This window comes from Vigna unguiculata, chromosome 11, assembly GCF_037176805.1.
Source record: "Vigna unguiculata cultivar grain cowpea cultivar isolate G323 ecotype 2 chromosome 11, ASM3717680v1, whole genome shotgun sequence".
NCBI lineage: Eukaryota > Viridiplantae > Streptophyta > Magnoliopsida > Fabales > Fabaceae > Vigna > Vigna unguiculata.
Genome location: NC_140802.1, coordinates 45,139,317 through 45,154,689, shown reverse-complemented (window position 1 = coordinate 45,154,689; position 15,373 = coordinate 45,139,317). Strand labels below are relative to the sequence as shown.

The window sequence follows — 15,373 nt, the reverse complement described above, 5'->3', positions numbered from 1 at the left end:
CTAGACATTAAATCAAATTAAATTTGAAACAATACTTGAATAAGTAAAGATTTTATCTAATATATTTTTATAATTTTTTTCTTTATTTCTTTATAAATAATATATAATTAATTTTTTAAAATATTTTTAAAATGTAAAATAATTGTTAAAGACAAAAATAGGGTTTTAGAATAACGATTAAAGATAAATTATTTATAAAATAATTAGCTTTTTAAAATAATAATTAAGGGTAAAACTGGAATAATAAAATGTGAACACAAAATATGGTATTTCTTTATATATTGTTATAGATTAATTATGCAAGTGTAAAATTTTCCTTTAAATTTTGTCCTTTTTTACAAGGTGTTTTAAAATTCAGCACAACTAAAGAGTAGTCCAGCTCAGTTCGATTCGGTTCGGTTTTATTTGGTTTTGTTTGGTTTGGTTTGGTTCAGTTCGGTTCGATTTGGTTCAGTTCGATCTGGTCCGGTTCAATTTAGTTCAGTTTGGTTCGGTCCTATCCAGTTCGGTTCAGTTTAATAAAAAATTTAAAATAGTTGTTAAATATAAAATTAGAAAAATAAAATATGTACATATGAGAAGTTTTTAAAACAATGGTTAAAGACAAAAGAGATTTTTAGACTAACGGTTAAAAGTAAACTATTTATAAAATAATTAATTTTTAAAATAATAATTTATGGTAAAATTAAAAAATAAAAAGAGTATCCTCTTTATTTATTGTTCGCATTTTTGGATGTGACATTTTTTACGCACATTACAAAGAGAATTTCCATTTGGTATATATTAATTAATTATGAAACTATAAAATTTCACCTTATTTTTTTCAAGGTGTTTTAAAATTCAACACACCTGAAATTCAGTTGGGTTGGGTTCGGTTAAGTTGGATTGGATTGGATTGGGTTGGGTTGGGTTTGGTTTGGTTCGGTTTGGTTTGGTTTAATTTGGTTTAGTTCGGTTTAGTTCAGTTTGGTCCGTTTCGGTTCAGATCAGTAAAGAATATATAATAAATTTTTAAAATAGTTGTTAAATATAAAATTAGAAAAATAAAATATGTACATAAGAGAAGATTTTAAAACAATGGTTAAAGACAACAGAGGTTTTTAAACTAACGGTTAAAAGTAAATTATTTATAAAATAATTAATTAAAAAAATAATTTAGGATAAAACTGAAAAATAAAAAGAACATCCTCTTTATTTATTGTTTTCATTTTTTAATTTTCATAAAATTTTGAGTTAAAATTTATAAAAAATATATAATTAATTTTTAAAAATATTTGTTAAATGTGAAATTAAAAAATAAATAAATATGTACACAAATGAATATGTTTTTTAAATAATTGTTAAAGACAAAAGAGGTTTTTAGAATAATGATTAAAGGTAAATTATTTATAAAATAATAATTAAGGGTGAAACTGGAATAATGAATTGTGGACACAAAATAGGGTATCCTATTTATATATTACTAGCGTAACACAGGCGCTATCGCGCCTGTGTGTATATTTTTTAAATATACGTAATATTTTATTAGCAGTGATAATATTATAATGTTATTAAATAAATATATATATTAAAATTATATTTATTAAAAATAAAGTGAAATATATCAGAACAACAAAGGCATCTGATTTTATAAAAAGTTTATAAAAGTAACGGTCAATTTTTAAAAATTTAATAAATTATTATATTTAAAGGGTAAAATTGGTATTTTGAAAAGTGGACACAAAAAGGGGAATCCCCTTTATATATTGTTATAGATTATAGATTAATTATGAAAGTGTAAAATTCTTTCCTCCTTTTTTTAAAGTGTTTTAAAATTCAGCACAACTAAAGAGTAGTTCAGTTCAGTTCGGTTTGGTTGAGTTCGGTTTGGTTTGGTTCAGTTTGGTTCGGTTCAGTTCGGTCCGGTTCAGTTCAGTCTGATCCGGTTGAATTCGATTCGATTTAGTTCGGTTTGGTTTGGTTCGATCCAGTTCGATTCAGTTCAATAAAATTTATAAAAAATATATAATTAATTTTTAAAATATTTTTTAAATGTAAAATTAAAAAAAAATGTACACAAAAGAATATGTTTTTAAAATAATTGTTAAAGACAAAAGAGGTTTATAGAATAACGATTAAAGGTAAACTATTTATAAAATAATTAGTTTTTTAAAATAATAATGAAGGGTACAACTGGAATAACGAAATGTGGACACAAAAGAGGGTATCCTTTTTATATATTGTTATAGATTAATTATGAAAGTGTAAAATTTTACGCATATTACAAAGCGACTTTCTATTTACTCTATATTAATTAATTATGAAAGTGTAAAATTTTTCCTAATTTTTTTTCAAGGTGTTTTAAAATTCAACACAATTGAAGTTTAGTTCAGTTGGGTTCGATTAAGTTGGGTTGGATTGAGTTGGGTTGAGTTCAATTTTGTTTGGTTCGGTTCAATTTGGTTCGATTCGGTTCATTCCGGTCTAGGTTGATCCGATCCGATTTAATTCGGTTTGGTTTGATTCGGTCCGTTTCGGTTCAGGTCAATAAAGAATATATAATAAATTTTTAAAATAGTTGTTAAATATAAAATTAAAAAATAAAATATGTACATAAGAGAAGTATTTAAAACAACGGTTGAAGACAAAAGATATTTTTAAACTAACGATCAAAAGTAAATTATTTATAAATAAATCATTTTTAAAATAATAGTTTAGGATAAAATTAAAAAATAGAAAAAATATCCTCTTTATTTATTATTTGCATTTTTTAATTTTCATAAAATTTGGAGTTAAGATTTATGAAAAGTATATAATTAATTTTTTTAAATATTTGTTAAGTGTAAAGTTAAAAAACAAATAAACAGGTACACAAAAGAATACGTTTTTAAAATAATTATTAAGATAAAAGAGATTTTTAGAATAATAATGAAAGATAAACTATTTATAAAATAATTAGTTTTTAAAATAATAATTAAAGGTAAAACTGGAATAAGGAAATGTAGATACAAAATATATCTCTTTATTTATTGTTATATATATATATATATATATATATATATATATATATATATATATATATATATATATATATATATATATATATATATATATATATATATATATATAGTGATGTGTTACATTATATTCTATATGTCGCAGAATATGTGACAAGTTTTGAAGAGAAAAAAACAATAATAATAAAACAAGGTGCACCTTCTAATGAGGTATTCTTTTTCAAGATTGGGCAATGGAGAAACCCTAATTGAAAGGAGACAATGCAGTGTGTGAAGTGATATCAGCGAAGACAAAAAAGTAAGAGAAAGGAAAAAAATAAAAGAAATTTATGATGTCCATCTATCAGTGATCGAGTATTTATGGCCCCAAAGAAAAACTCCTAAACCACAAAAACTTCTCTCTGATCACAATATATTACATATCTGGGCGTCAAATATCTATGGTAAAATATTATCACCAAACAAAAACCACTGTTTTTATTTTTTTTTTCACCTCTTTTCTTTGTGGAAGCTTTCATATGCTACTTCGAAAAATGACTATTTACCTTATATTCCTCTAAAAACTGAAACTAAAATCTCTCGGTGGACCTTAAATCTCCCATTAGACATGTATTAGACCGTTTATGTGAAACGAAATGCGGACATCATCAAAATTTACAGGTACACAAATAATCAAAAAACAAATAAATGCTATGAAAATTATCACATTTTAGAACTTCATAATGTCTTGATAATCTATCAGAGCAATTGCTACTGTATTGTGGAACAATTAGTGGTCTATAAAAACCAAAACTAATGTTCGTATCAAAAGAATATTCAGGCACTCAACTAGAAATTTGTTCAACTCATCTGGATCGGATAATTACTTCAAGTGCCCTTCCCTTCTGTATAACTAATACCAAACTAAAGATCCACTGAATCATGCTAACACCACACGAAAGATAAACTGCAGTACAACATTAACTCAATTTCATTGATGCAAATTTTTCTGCAAGATCCATAGCCTCGTTAACATGTGCTGCATCTGTACCCTGAAAAAGATAAGCGTACACATCAGTACAATACCAAATAGAATGCACAATGCGTGCCAGAAATTCTCCCAATTAATGAACATTTTTCTTCAATTGTGAAAAATTCAAAGTGACCGAACTCTATTTGGACAAAAGAATTTCAAACTATATAAAATTATGAGATGTCTCCATAAATAAGTCAGGTAGCTCCGTAACGATAAGCCTAGTTTGAAAATAGTGAGGCTGGCACTTGAATTTTCAAAAACTAGTTTTATTTTGGCCAGCGTTTAAGTTCAAATCAAATCCTACAAAAAGTTCCATTATTTTTTTCTACCCCTCTTCTCTAAATAAGTTTTAGAAAAGAGTAATCAATCCCAACAAAACTATAACTAAGATTACATCAAATCAATTCCAAAAAAAACTGGACCAATTAAGAATAATATTAAAGCAATTCAAATTTGCGTACACGGTACATGATCAAGCTTTCAATTAAAACAACGTTTCTGAACCTACTTTGTAAACTAACAAATTTCAATTGCTCTTCGGATTATTGAAATAAGTTTGATATAACTAATAAAAATAATTTCATGACCACACTGGTCGTAATTAAACAATAAACGATTAAAACCCATGGCATCTCGAGCATTATCCTAGACCCTGGAGATTAAATAGTAGTTACTTATGTGCAGAGATTAAAGTAATGAGTCAATAACTAACCTGACCCGTTGCAAGACCACCTTTTCCTTTACCACATCTCCCTTTTAAAGGCCCCAACGCATTACTCAGCCACTCTGCCACATCCAACTTACCTTTATCTCCTTTCTCTGGCACCCCAGCACAAATTACAGCCTTGTTTGTAGATGCATCCGTGCTAAAAACCATCACAGATATGCCCTGTTTAACATCCAGCATCATTAAAAGTTAGTGTCTGATTTTAACAGAAAACTTAAATAACAGGAATATGACATCTCACAAAGCATATTCATCCATATGATGACAACTACTAAATTGGCGCCAGAATTAAAATCAGCAATTACCTTCTTGTCCATGGCTTTTGTAACAGCCTCACGAACAGCAGCTACATCCAGACCAACATCAACACGAGATATGCAAAAAGTTTTCCCCTTAGAAGCTGCAAGCTCAGCTTGCTCAGCTGTAATAATTACAGCTTTACGCTTGTTTTCCTCAGCAATCTGCTTCTGTGCTTTTCTCACTTGATCCTACAAGAAATATGATATTAGTACAATGTATGACTAAATGCATGAGCAAATTGAAGGACAAGAAATAAAAACAAAAATGCCTGCAAATACATTCCACACATATAAAATACCTGTAGTCGGGCTATCTTGGCCTTGATGTCAGCTTTCTTGGCAGCAGGAATTGATATAGTTTCGACATTGCTTTTCAATGATGAAACTTTCTGTTAAAGGAAAAAGAAAATCAAGTGAATACAATTCTGGAAGGGAAAGATAAGTATGCTCCATATCTATAATCTATCTGCTAGGAAAATCATTGTTGATAATGAAGAAAAAGAAAAGGAGATCAAGAGACAATCATGTGAAAGAGGGCATGCACTAACTTCAGCTGTTAGGCTCCCAACTATGGTGTTTATATATTCAGATAATACTAAGTGCATGACGGTGGATCAAGACAGACATATCAGTATACAACTACATATTCTAGCTGCCCAAAAGGAGAGAAAAATAAAGCAAAAACTTATTAGAATACATTAAATCCCAGTCTAGTAGTATATCCATACCATTGTAGCAGATAAACTCCCATCTTCCTTCAAAGCTAAAAAGAAAGGAACTTTCAATGCATAATAAATGTATTTATCAGTTTTTCTATTAGTTTAGTAATTCAATCAAGACTTCATGTTAACGGTCTCAAGTATTTCTAACTTTCCAGTATACTGAATAAGTTCCATTAGGCCTTGATATTGGGTTCAAAACTAGGAAATTTTATAAGCCCAACATCTAGTTTGATAACTGTCCTTAAAACAAGCAATTCCAATGCCCAATTTGGCAGCTGGTTCAGCTAGTTGTATGCTAGTTCTGTTTTCTCATAATAAGTCATTAGATGTTATGGAGCCAAGCATTTTGACCTGTTGAATTGGCCAACTAACTAGAATAGAAAGGAAAAAAGTACAAGCCTGATTTTCCAGAAAATCTTATATGAACAGAAACCCAAATACCAACCTCTTCCAACAAACTTCCATCTAACTTAGCTGCGTCATCTACTTGCTGCTCCAACTCATCTGCCACTTTCATTGCATCATGAGCACGATCAGTTGTGACAGCTGTTATTCTGCGTATGCCTTTTGCAATGCCCTCCTCAGATAAAAGTGCAAAAGCTTTTGCCTCTCGTGTGTTTGAAATATGGGTGCCTAGATCATCAACTAAAAATGAAGAGCCTCGAATAATAAAGAAAAAAAGACCTTCAAAGGAAACATTAGCTATAATATTCACCTCCACATAATTCTGATGAAATAGATAACCATTTATCATTCGCAGGGTCAGCAAGAAGATCCTCAACTTTTTGTCCAATTGACACAACTCTAACAGGATCGGGATAGACCTACACCAAGGCAGAATATTGAGGAACATGATCCAGGATACGATAACCAAAAACTGTGAAATGACATTACTTACTTCACCGAAAACAGCTCGTAAACCATTGATACGCTTGGCTTCAGCAAGAGTTGCCTCCTTTGCACTAACATCCAATTCAGCTTTAATTTGCTCATTAACAATTGCCTCGATTTTCCTTAAATTGTCGGCATCAACAGGCTTGCCTGATCATTAAAGCTTAGTAAACAACAACTTTACACTAGCAATATTCTAGCAGTCCAATTGAACAAACTTTACCATGAGAAAAGTCGAATCTCAATTTTTCAGGTAGAACAATGGATCCTTTCTGGTCAACGTGATTGCCAAGTACTTCCTGCATTCAACATAGGAAATTTCAGCAAGCACACAGATCAGTAAGGGGAATGGCACGTCTTCATTCAGTGGCATTATCATCATACCCTAAGAGCAAAGTTTAATATGTGCGTGCAGGTATGGTTAGGGGCTATGAGGGCACGTCTTCCATAGTCAACCTACAAAAGTTATGAAATATACAAAATAAATGAGGAATACATAGAAGAAAAGTACTGATAGATAACCAAAACAAATTGGAGGTATTTGAAGTCCCGGAAAGTGAACAAATAATGGAGAAATTGGAGTCAAGGACTAATAATAAAAGTAAGAAGTACAGAGAAAAAAAAAATTAAAAATATATATATAGACCTTGCATGCTACTCTGTCACCAACAGAGACACCGGTCCCATTACCAATGTGAAGAACAAAGCCTCCGTAAACTTGAGTGTTATGCACTTGAAATGAACCAAGTGTACCCTCAAGTGATCCAGTATCAAAAATCTGCATCCGTAAAAAAAGGAGAGTGCATCACTTGCATCGAACTAACAAATTCAACAGGTAGAATCTTTTATTTTCAGTCCCTGTTTTCATGCAAGTTGGCTAATTCCAGGCATATTTGCCTTATATTTCCCATTAGCAAAATACATCAAAATATCATGTTCTGCACATTATAACTCAGACCATTTTTATTTTACTGTTTCATATGTCAAAGGCATTAATGTTAAAACGCCGAGTATTATTTCACCATTATTCTCTTCTAGTTTTGCTACTTAATATGCTCAAGCAAACAAACAAAACTATATTGAAAATATAACATATAATTTATTTAAAAGGCCTCATACCTGACCACCTTGCTCAGCATAGAAGCTTGTAGATTCCAGAACTAAACCAACATCATGACCAGCATTAATGGTATCAACAAACTCAGAACCAGTATATATTGCTTGTACCACACTCTCATGGTCCTATGATAAGAAATGGTGAGGAACAGAAATCAATGGAAGGAATAGAAGTTCAGTAGAATATCAAGTCTATAAACAGACTTGAAAAGTTTAATACAACAGCTCAACCAATAACCAAAATATAATGTCTGCTTCATTATGTCTCCTTCCAGTTAGTAAGTTGAAAATATGCAAGCCATCAAAATATCAAGTTTAATCAAAGAAGAAAGGTTGGGGGCAAGAGAACCAATAGTAGAAACTCCTCTGTTCAATAGCTATTCGTAACAAAACTACCTTGAACCAAGCATATTTGAAGCTATCATCTGTTGGGGATATGCCCCTTTTGTGCAATGCGGAGGTAGCATCAGCATCCATGACAATGGCCCCACCAGCTTGCTGACAATGACAAAAGAAAGTTGTGGGAGAAGCAGAAAAAAGAAAAAATGAGTGTTAATATCAGTCAAGGATTAGTTTATTTAACCTTTAAATATATCAGGTGTTTAACAAATAAGAAACTTATGCACAGAAAAGAAGCATTCAAGCAATTAAAATACCTTTGTTTGAGCACTTCTGGATCTCTCTCTTGCAGCCTCCATTGCCTTATCAAAACCTTTAACATCAACAACTAATCCCTTTTCTTCAGCCATCAGCTGATACAACAGGAAAATGTTAGGAAAAAAAAAAAAAACAAAGGCATAGCATAGACTCACAGTTCCATACAGCATTAAAGTGAACCAATCCACCTACCTGAGTGAGATCTAATGGGAATCCATATGTATCCCACAAGACAAATGCTTCCTATAATCAAGAGACAACTGCATGAGAAATATCCCATAGGTCTATTGAAAACAACATGGAATGACATATTGAATAATAAAATCAACAGTTCAACACTGGTGTATTTGTGCATTATTGCAAATGTGATTATAACACAATCAACAAATCATTATGATAAAATTAAAGGAATTAATGGTTATGGATAAAAACAACAGAATTTTAAAGTTGAAATGAAAAGAATTTCATTTAAATCACTTCCCCAAAGACAGATAAAAAATGACACAACAAAAAAAAAATCTGAGCTAAGTGAAATTTCACAAACATATTTGTTTGCTTGAATTTTAAATAGACGGCATATACTTGCAAATACATATGACTACAAGGTAACTGAAAATAACAGGTTCTACTTGCCTCCCCACTCAGTGTCTTTCCTTGAACATGTTGAACAGCTGTCTCAAATTTCTCAATACCCTGGGAAAAGGAAAAACAGTCGGGTTTTCTTATAATCTTTAAATGTATAACATGAAAAAGAAAATGGCAAAAACCATCTAAAGCAATGAATAAAGTACACAAGAATCAAAACTAATTTGAGAAATGGCTGTCATTAAGATTGACTAATGAAAACCCATAAATATACAGGAGCATATGCCTATGGTCACCTTAATTAAGGTTCTTCCAAAGCTTTCCTCCTCCTCTTCAATTACATTCCGAATGTGTGTTTCCTGTTGTTTTAGCTCAGGGAAAACATCACCCATCAAATTCACCACCACACTTACAAGCCTGGGAATCAGTAAAAATGAGGACAGAACATTACAAATAGAATGTATGTACACATATTTATACAAACACGGAATCATTGGAGAATGAACTCAGCAACAATTCCGTAAAGAAATGTACAAAATTTGAAAAAAAATAAATAAATAAACAGGTGAAAGAATTCATTTAAGAAAGAATGTCATCGAAAATGAAAGAAAAACACAGTAGAGAACAGAACTAAGAGAGAATATATGAGTTTACTACAAACTAAATTGATTACAAAAAAATCAATTTACAAGTAGAAAGTTTACACATACACATAATTAATACATTCCCAACACTAACAGACTCTCACCACTGTGTCACGGAAAAACCAAGAGCCAGCAGTTATGACGACCTGTCAGGATGTTGCTGAAGGTTAAACATGCAGTACAGCTGAATTATTAGCCAACCTAACTTGATAAGAACCTAGGGAGAAGCACACCACAAAAACTAGTTGATGCAGTTGCTGGACCAAAGCCCAATAAACTCACTCACTCCAGTCCTATACATTGCAATAGAAACTGAGCATCTCACCATGCTCCACAGTAGTCTTTCTATGCACTGGCACTTTGAGTAGTCTCAGGCCAACAGTACAATGGCAACACAAAAGCTAGCTGTTGTAGTAGAAGAATCTAAGGCCCAGTAAAACCCACACTAGAATCTCATACTTCCAATGTGGGACTCAATCAAGTCCATGACCTTGCAATTGGATCCTAGCATAACTACTCAAACACACATAAATATGTTTTATTATACTTATGGTACCAGGACGCAAAATCTGGCAACCTGTGTTGCACATTATGTTCATCAAGCTAGCGTATCCTTGTCAAGAACATATCAAACAAGGATACAATTAGATACGTATTCTGTGGTATTTCAGAAATTAAAAATAATAAAGTACTTAATATACATAGACAGAGTGCTTGGAAGTTAGAACTGTAGCTTATTGGTAAAACTAATGATCCCGTTTAATGAATTATCGTTGTCCTTTGGGTTAAACCTTATTCCGATAGAATGCTTTATCAGTGAGGGTCCGCAACTTATTAGCACACGCAGAATAAGACAACACTTCCCAAGGCTCCCACACTCTAACCCCTTTTTCTTAAAATAGTCTCAAATATCACATTCCACTGATATTTGTGTGTGTATATAACAATCATAATTTCTTTTAGTCTTATATTTTACTACACTCATTTTTATTTTTATAATATTCCAAACATTAAAATACATAAAATATATAATTTTTGTGATTTATTCCATGAAATCATTTTCAGGATTGATATTTGAGTACCACTTAAGTGACAGCAAATGTTGATAGAAGCAACTCTCACTCTCACTATTTGTATATACACTTGGATAATATTTAATAATAATTTTCAATCTTAATATGTTTTTTAAATTACCATAACATTTATTTTGTTGTTTTTGTGAATTAAATATATGCATAGATATACACTCTCAACGTATTTTAATTTATCCTATATTTATTAACATGAGATGAATCGCCTTTTCAGACATCCGTTGTATCCAATACATGTAACATATCCATGCATCATAACTGGCAACAAAGCTTTACAACAAGATTCGGGCAACAGATTAAATTGTTAACCATTATACATACCCATGGAAAAATCCCTCTTTAGCTTTTAGCACTTCACGTCCATACCGCACAGCTCGACGAAGTATACGTCTCAGAACATACTCACGACCATCATTACCTGAAAATATATGGAAACCAGTCAAATATTAAAATTCCTTAGTTTAATACGGATCTACGTGATGCCCACACAAACTAAAAGTTTTACAGCTAGTATTCCAGATATATAATAATCAAAAAGTCAAAAACCTAAATAGATTGGCTAAGGGAATTTATTTTTTGCAGTGCAGCTACCAACAGACTTAAACCTGTCAATGAAGAACAGGCCTCCCTCCAGCTATGAGAGGGAAAAGACAAAAAAAATGACGTGACTTAAAGCTGCCATTTCGTGACTCGCAATGTCAATGAAAATACCATTCTATAATATCATACCAGGACGAGACCCATCAGCAATGGCAAATGAAAGAGTTCTGATGTGATCTGCAACAACCCTGTATGCCATGTCAACTTTATCTACATCATCTGCTCCAACTTTACCAGAATATGGTCTGGCACCAGTCGCCTGTAAATGGGTTACACAAAAGCAAAATTACATATCAAACAGTTTCCAGTCACAAATATTAAATTAAATACAACTACTAAAAGAAAACAAAAAAACATTAACAAGGGGATCATTCACATAGAAATTTAAAAAATACATGCAAAATCTTAAATGCAAATTCATAAAAGCATTCACAGGATTTTAACACAGCACATGGAAATGCATGCCATGACACATGGAAAATCGTATACGTAACTACATATATTTCTGTAGGAACCATAAGTATTTAAAAATAGAAAGTAAAATCAACATTTTGCATATGTTGGTTATCTAAGGTCAAAAAAGATATTTATTTAAATAGATATTTGAAATTAAGGAGTTGTCCAATGGTATTAGATATCGAGGAAACTTGAGGAATAAAGTTGGTTAATCTAAATGACCTAGTTCTGTCCAAGGTGCACAAACAGAAAACAAGAAGAAAAAAACACAATTTAATGTGATTCAACTTACAGTGAATTACAAGTTTGCATCCATTGTAGGCAAAGGTAGTAAAACTTTAAAAAATCACTATAGACAATGGGTACCAGCCGGACAATCAACATTTAATTCCGTGGTAATTTTTATAGACTTACATTAATTACATATTTAAACGTTCCAATAGAACCTATTTATACAAACTGATAACTATGAGTTCAGATAGGTTAGGTAATGCTCTCTCCGCTTGATATCATGTGTACACAGTCTGCTATAAAAGTGATAAGTGATACTACATTACAGAATTACCTGCTGACTACCATCAAACACAAGGGAAATATAATAAACTCCAATGCCTTCACCGACATACCTTCTGAATAACATCAAAGATTGGCAAGAAGACATCAGTGTCGTAATTGCTCATTTTGTTCTGTAGTACAGAGGTCAATCGTTCAAAACCCAGGCCTGTATCGACATGCTTTGCTGGAAGCGACTTAAGAGAGCCATCAGCCTCCCTATTGAACTGTTACCAGGTAAAGATAGTCACATACATACAGATCCATGGTGACAGAATAAGACTGCATGCTAAAATGGATTCTAGTACCAACTTAACTTAGCAAAGTACATAAATGAGAGGAGAAAAATTATTGGTCTCTGTAAATCATTTTAGTACCTGAATAAAGACAAGATTCCATATCTCAATGCAAGTAGGATCATCGTTATTAACCAATGATGCAGCATCACGGTTACCAATTCTGTCAAAATGTATTTCAGTGCAAGGTCCACAAGGACCAGTATCACCCATTTCCCAGAAATTGTCCTATCCAAAGATACAGATTTAGTAAGATATGCAGGCTTGGTTCAGACAGAAATTACAGTACAATACTAAATTTTAATTTTGTATGCCATATGATTCTTATGAAAAAAAGTTGCATTCTAGTTGTTTTCTTAGAGGAAAGGTGAAATGGTCCCAGCATTCATTTGAGAAACCCAAATAATCTTTTAATTGACAGTATAATTTCAATTATTACTCGCCAATAACTACCTGCAGTCACACTGTTACCCATTAAGTACGAAAAATAATTTATCATCACATGATAAAAATAGAGTAACAAGTTGTCCGTGAAATAACATCCATCCATGTATTTTGCTCTAATACTAGTATAAAATAATCCATATTGTTTACTACAACATTAATATGATTTTGTTTCACATTTTAATTTAAGACATGGTGAAAGCATACTTTACATCCAAAAGGAAGCACACGTCCAGGAGGCAAAAACTTTAGCCATATATCTCTAGCCTCAATATCAGGGGCAAGACCAGCCTTGTCATCACCACCAAAATATGTGGCATACATGCGATCTGAAGGTAACTTGTAAACCTGAAGCACAAAACAGAAGTTCATGATTTGAACTTAACAAGAGCAAAAGTTATGGATTATATAAATCAAGAAGTCAAATGACCACCGACTTCGCAATTTAAAAATGTAGCACAATACCATAGATGCAAGTTAAGCATTCCAATTTATTTTTTTCATAGGAAGTGATCATTAAGTTATCCATAATTAGCAAGTAGTAGAGGCCCTTAAATGTGATAGCCAATGTCAAGATTGCAGTTGACAATTGAACACTAACAAAATCCTGCATAATATTTAAGTCACAATAAAAGTACTCAATGCATTAATAGTGGGCATGGTGCAATTGATGGAGTGGAAGTTGGAAGTGCTGTTGACAGTGATGGAAAAATTGCTAAATGAAAGTGTAACTGGACACCAGAAGACCAACTTACCACCACAAGAAACGCACAAATTAAGCAAACAAAATGTTTACAGGTGGGGTAGCTGTAGTTAATTACTAGGTAGCTGCTAGTTATTAGATATCATTCTCATGGACAAAGCACTTGGCATAGTGATCTAACATAACAATATCAATGTTTACAACAAAGAGGATCATAATTCAAGATGCAAAATATGAACTCCAACCAATAAAACATACTTCGGTTAGAAGCTCCCACGCCCAGCTGATGGCTTCTGCTTTAAAGTAATCCCCAAAGGACCAATTTCCCAACATCTCAAAGAAGGTGTGATGGTAGGTGTCCTTCCCTACATCATCAAGATCATTGTGTTTACCACCAGCTCGAATGCACTTTTGTGTGTTGCAAGCACGAGAGAGTTTACTCAAGGCAGTGTTGGGATCCGCAGTACCCAAAAAAATTGGCTTGAACTGGTTCATACCTATCATCACACCACAAATAAACCTTAACACCGTAAATTTTTCCCGGAAATCAAATAACGCAATGTTATTAACTTACTATTATCACCAATATATATATCAACAAATATGAATACTCTCCACTACAAAAACCTCTTTAACACCTACCATTTCCCTCTTCCCTCTCTTCTCTCACCATAAAAATGTTAATGTTAACAAATTATCACAACGTATTCAGCATCACTTCATATTTCAAGTCAAAACCCTTACCGCCACCACGACCATTTCCAATTCCAAACATAGCATGGCAAACGTTGACTTGAAGAAGAATTTGAAAAAAATCCACACACATAATCACTCATCGGGAAACATACCAGCGTTGGCGAAGAGAAGAGTGGGGTCATTGAAGGGGACGACGGGGCTGGACTTCCAGTTGACGTGATTCTTGCCTTCGAAGAAACCCATGAAAGTGTCCCTCACGCGCTTCGCCGGCCACTCCTCATCGTGAGTCCCAGCTCCGGGCATGGCTGCGACGGAAGACGACGGAGAATGAAGAGATCTGGCGGCGCGAAAGGGGACTGACAGTGGTAGTAGCGGCGGCGGAAGAGGGTTACAGTTTCGAAAGGAAATGAACAAAGCTCTTACACCAAATCCTCTTTTCATTCACTCATCTAGTAGTGTCTTGGTTTTTTTTAAGGCGAGTTGGAACAAACGAACAATTCCACCTCTCCAAATATTATGTAATAACTATTTTTCTTTTATGAAATTATTATTGGGCCATTTTATTTGGTCAACTAATCGCATTACAGACCCATTTTTGCCGGCAGGCCCGAGTTTTTGGAGACGATAATTTGTTTATTCTCCGATTAGCGAAGATTTTTGGAGTTTAACTATCTCTCACTGAAAAAGTGTAGCGAGTATTTAGTTTAATGATATCGTAGATATGAATAATCAACCCTAGTCATACCTTTAAAATTAAAATAGGAGAAATTGTAAGAAGTAACATAAATATTAAATAGATATGTATTATATTTATATTTTTATTAAATGACATTTATATCCTAATAAATGATATTTTATTGGGATATAAATGACATTTATATTT

General features: G+C 32.4%; 1 protein-coding gene across 1 annotated transcript; it reads right to left on the bottom strand.

Moving 5' to 3' along the window:
* Positions 1-3,668: 3,668 nt before the first annotated feature.
* ALATS (Alanyl-tRNA synthetase) lies at positions 3,669-14,986 on the bottom strand. The gene is made up of 23 exons (XM_085669437.1): positions 14,643-14,986; positions 14,053-14,291; positions 13,299-13,439; positions 12,729-12,875; positions 12,426-12,578; positions 11,473-11,602; positions 11,065-11,161; positions 9,305-9,425; positions 9,053-9,116; positions 8,616-8,662; positions 8,423-8,518; positions 8,163-8,264; positions 7,770-7,892; positions 7,297-7,428; positions 7,035-7,106; positions 6,874-6,949; positions 6,658-6,800; positions 6,475-6,583; positions 6,205-6,392; positions 5,337-5,426; positions 5,044-5,226; positions 4,724-4,900; positions 3,669-4,027 (listed from the first exon to the last, which is right to left on the bottom strand). The coding sequence occupies exons 1-23, from the start codon at positions 14,929-14,931 to the stop codon at positions 3,956-3,958; spliced, it is 2,991 nt and encodes a 996-aa protein (XP_085525563.1). The 5' UTR covers positions 14,932-14,986; the 3' UTR covers positions 3,669-3,955.
* Between the last annotated feature and the right edge of the window lie 387 nt (positions 14,987-15,373).

Bases quoted from the DNA above. Each gene is read 5' to 3' on its own strand.
- ALATS (XM_085669437.1), bottom strand. From the start codon at position 14,931: ATGAAAAGAGGATTTGGTGTAAGAGCTTTGTTCATTTCCTTTCGAAAC. The intron at 11,603-12,425 runs GTATGTCGGTGA...ACCCATTTACAG, and splicing joins TCTTTGATGTTATTCAGAAG to GCGACTGGTGCCAGACCATA. The intron at 4,901-5,043 runs GTAATTGCTGAT...GATGTTAAACAG, and splicing joins CAAAAGCCATGGACAAGAAG to GGCATATCTGTGATGGTTTT.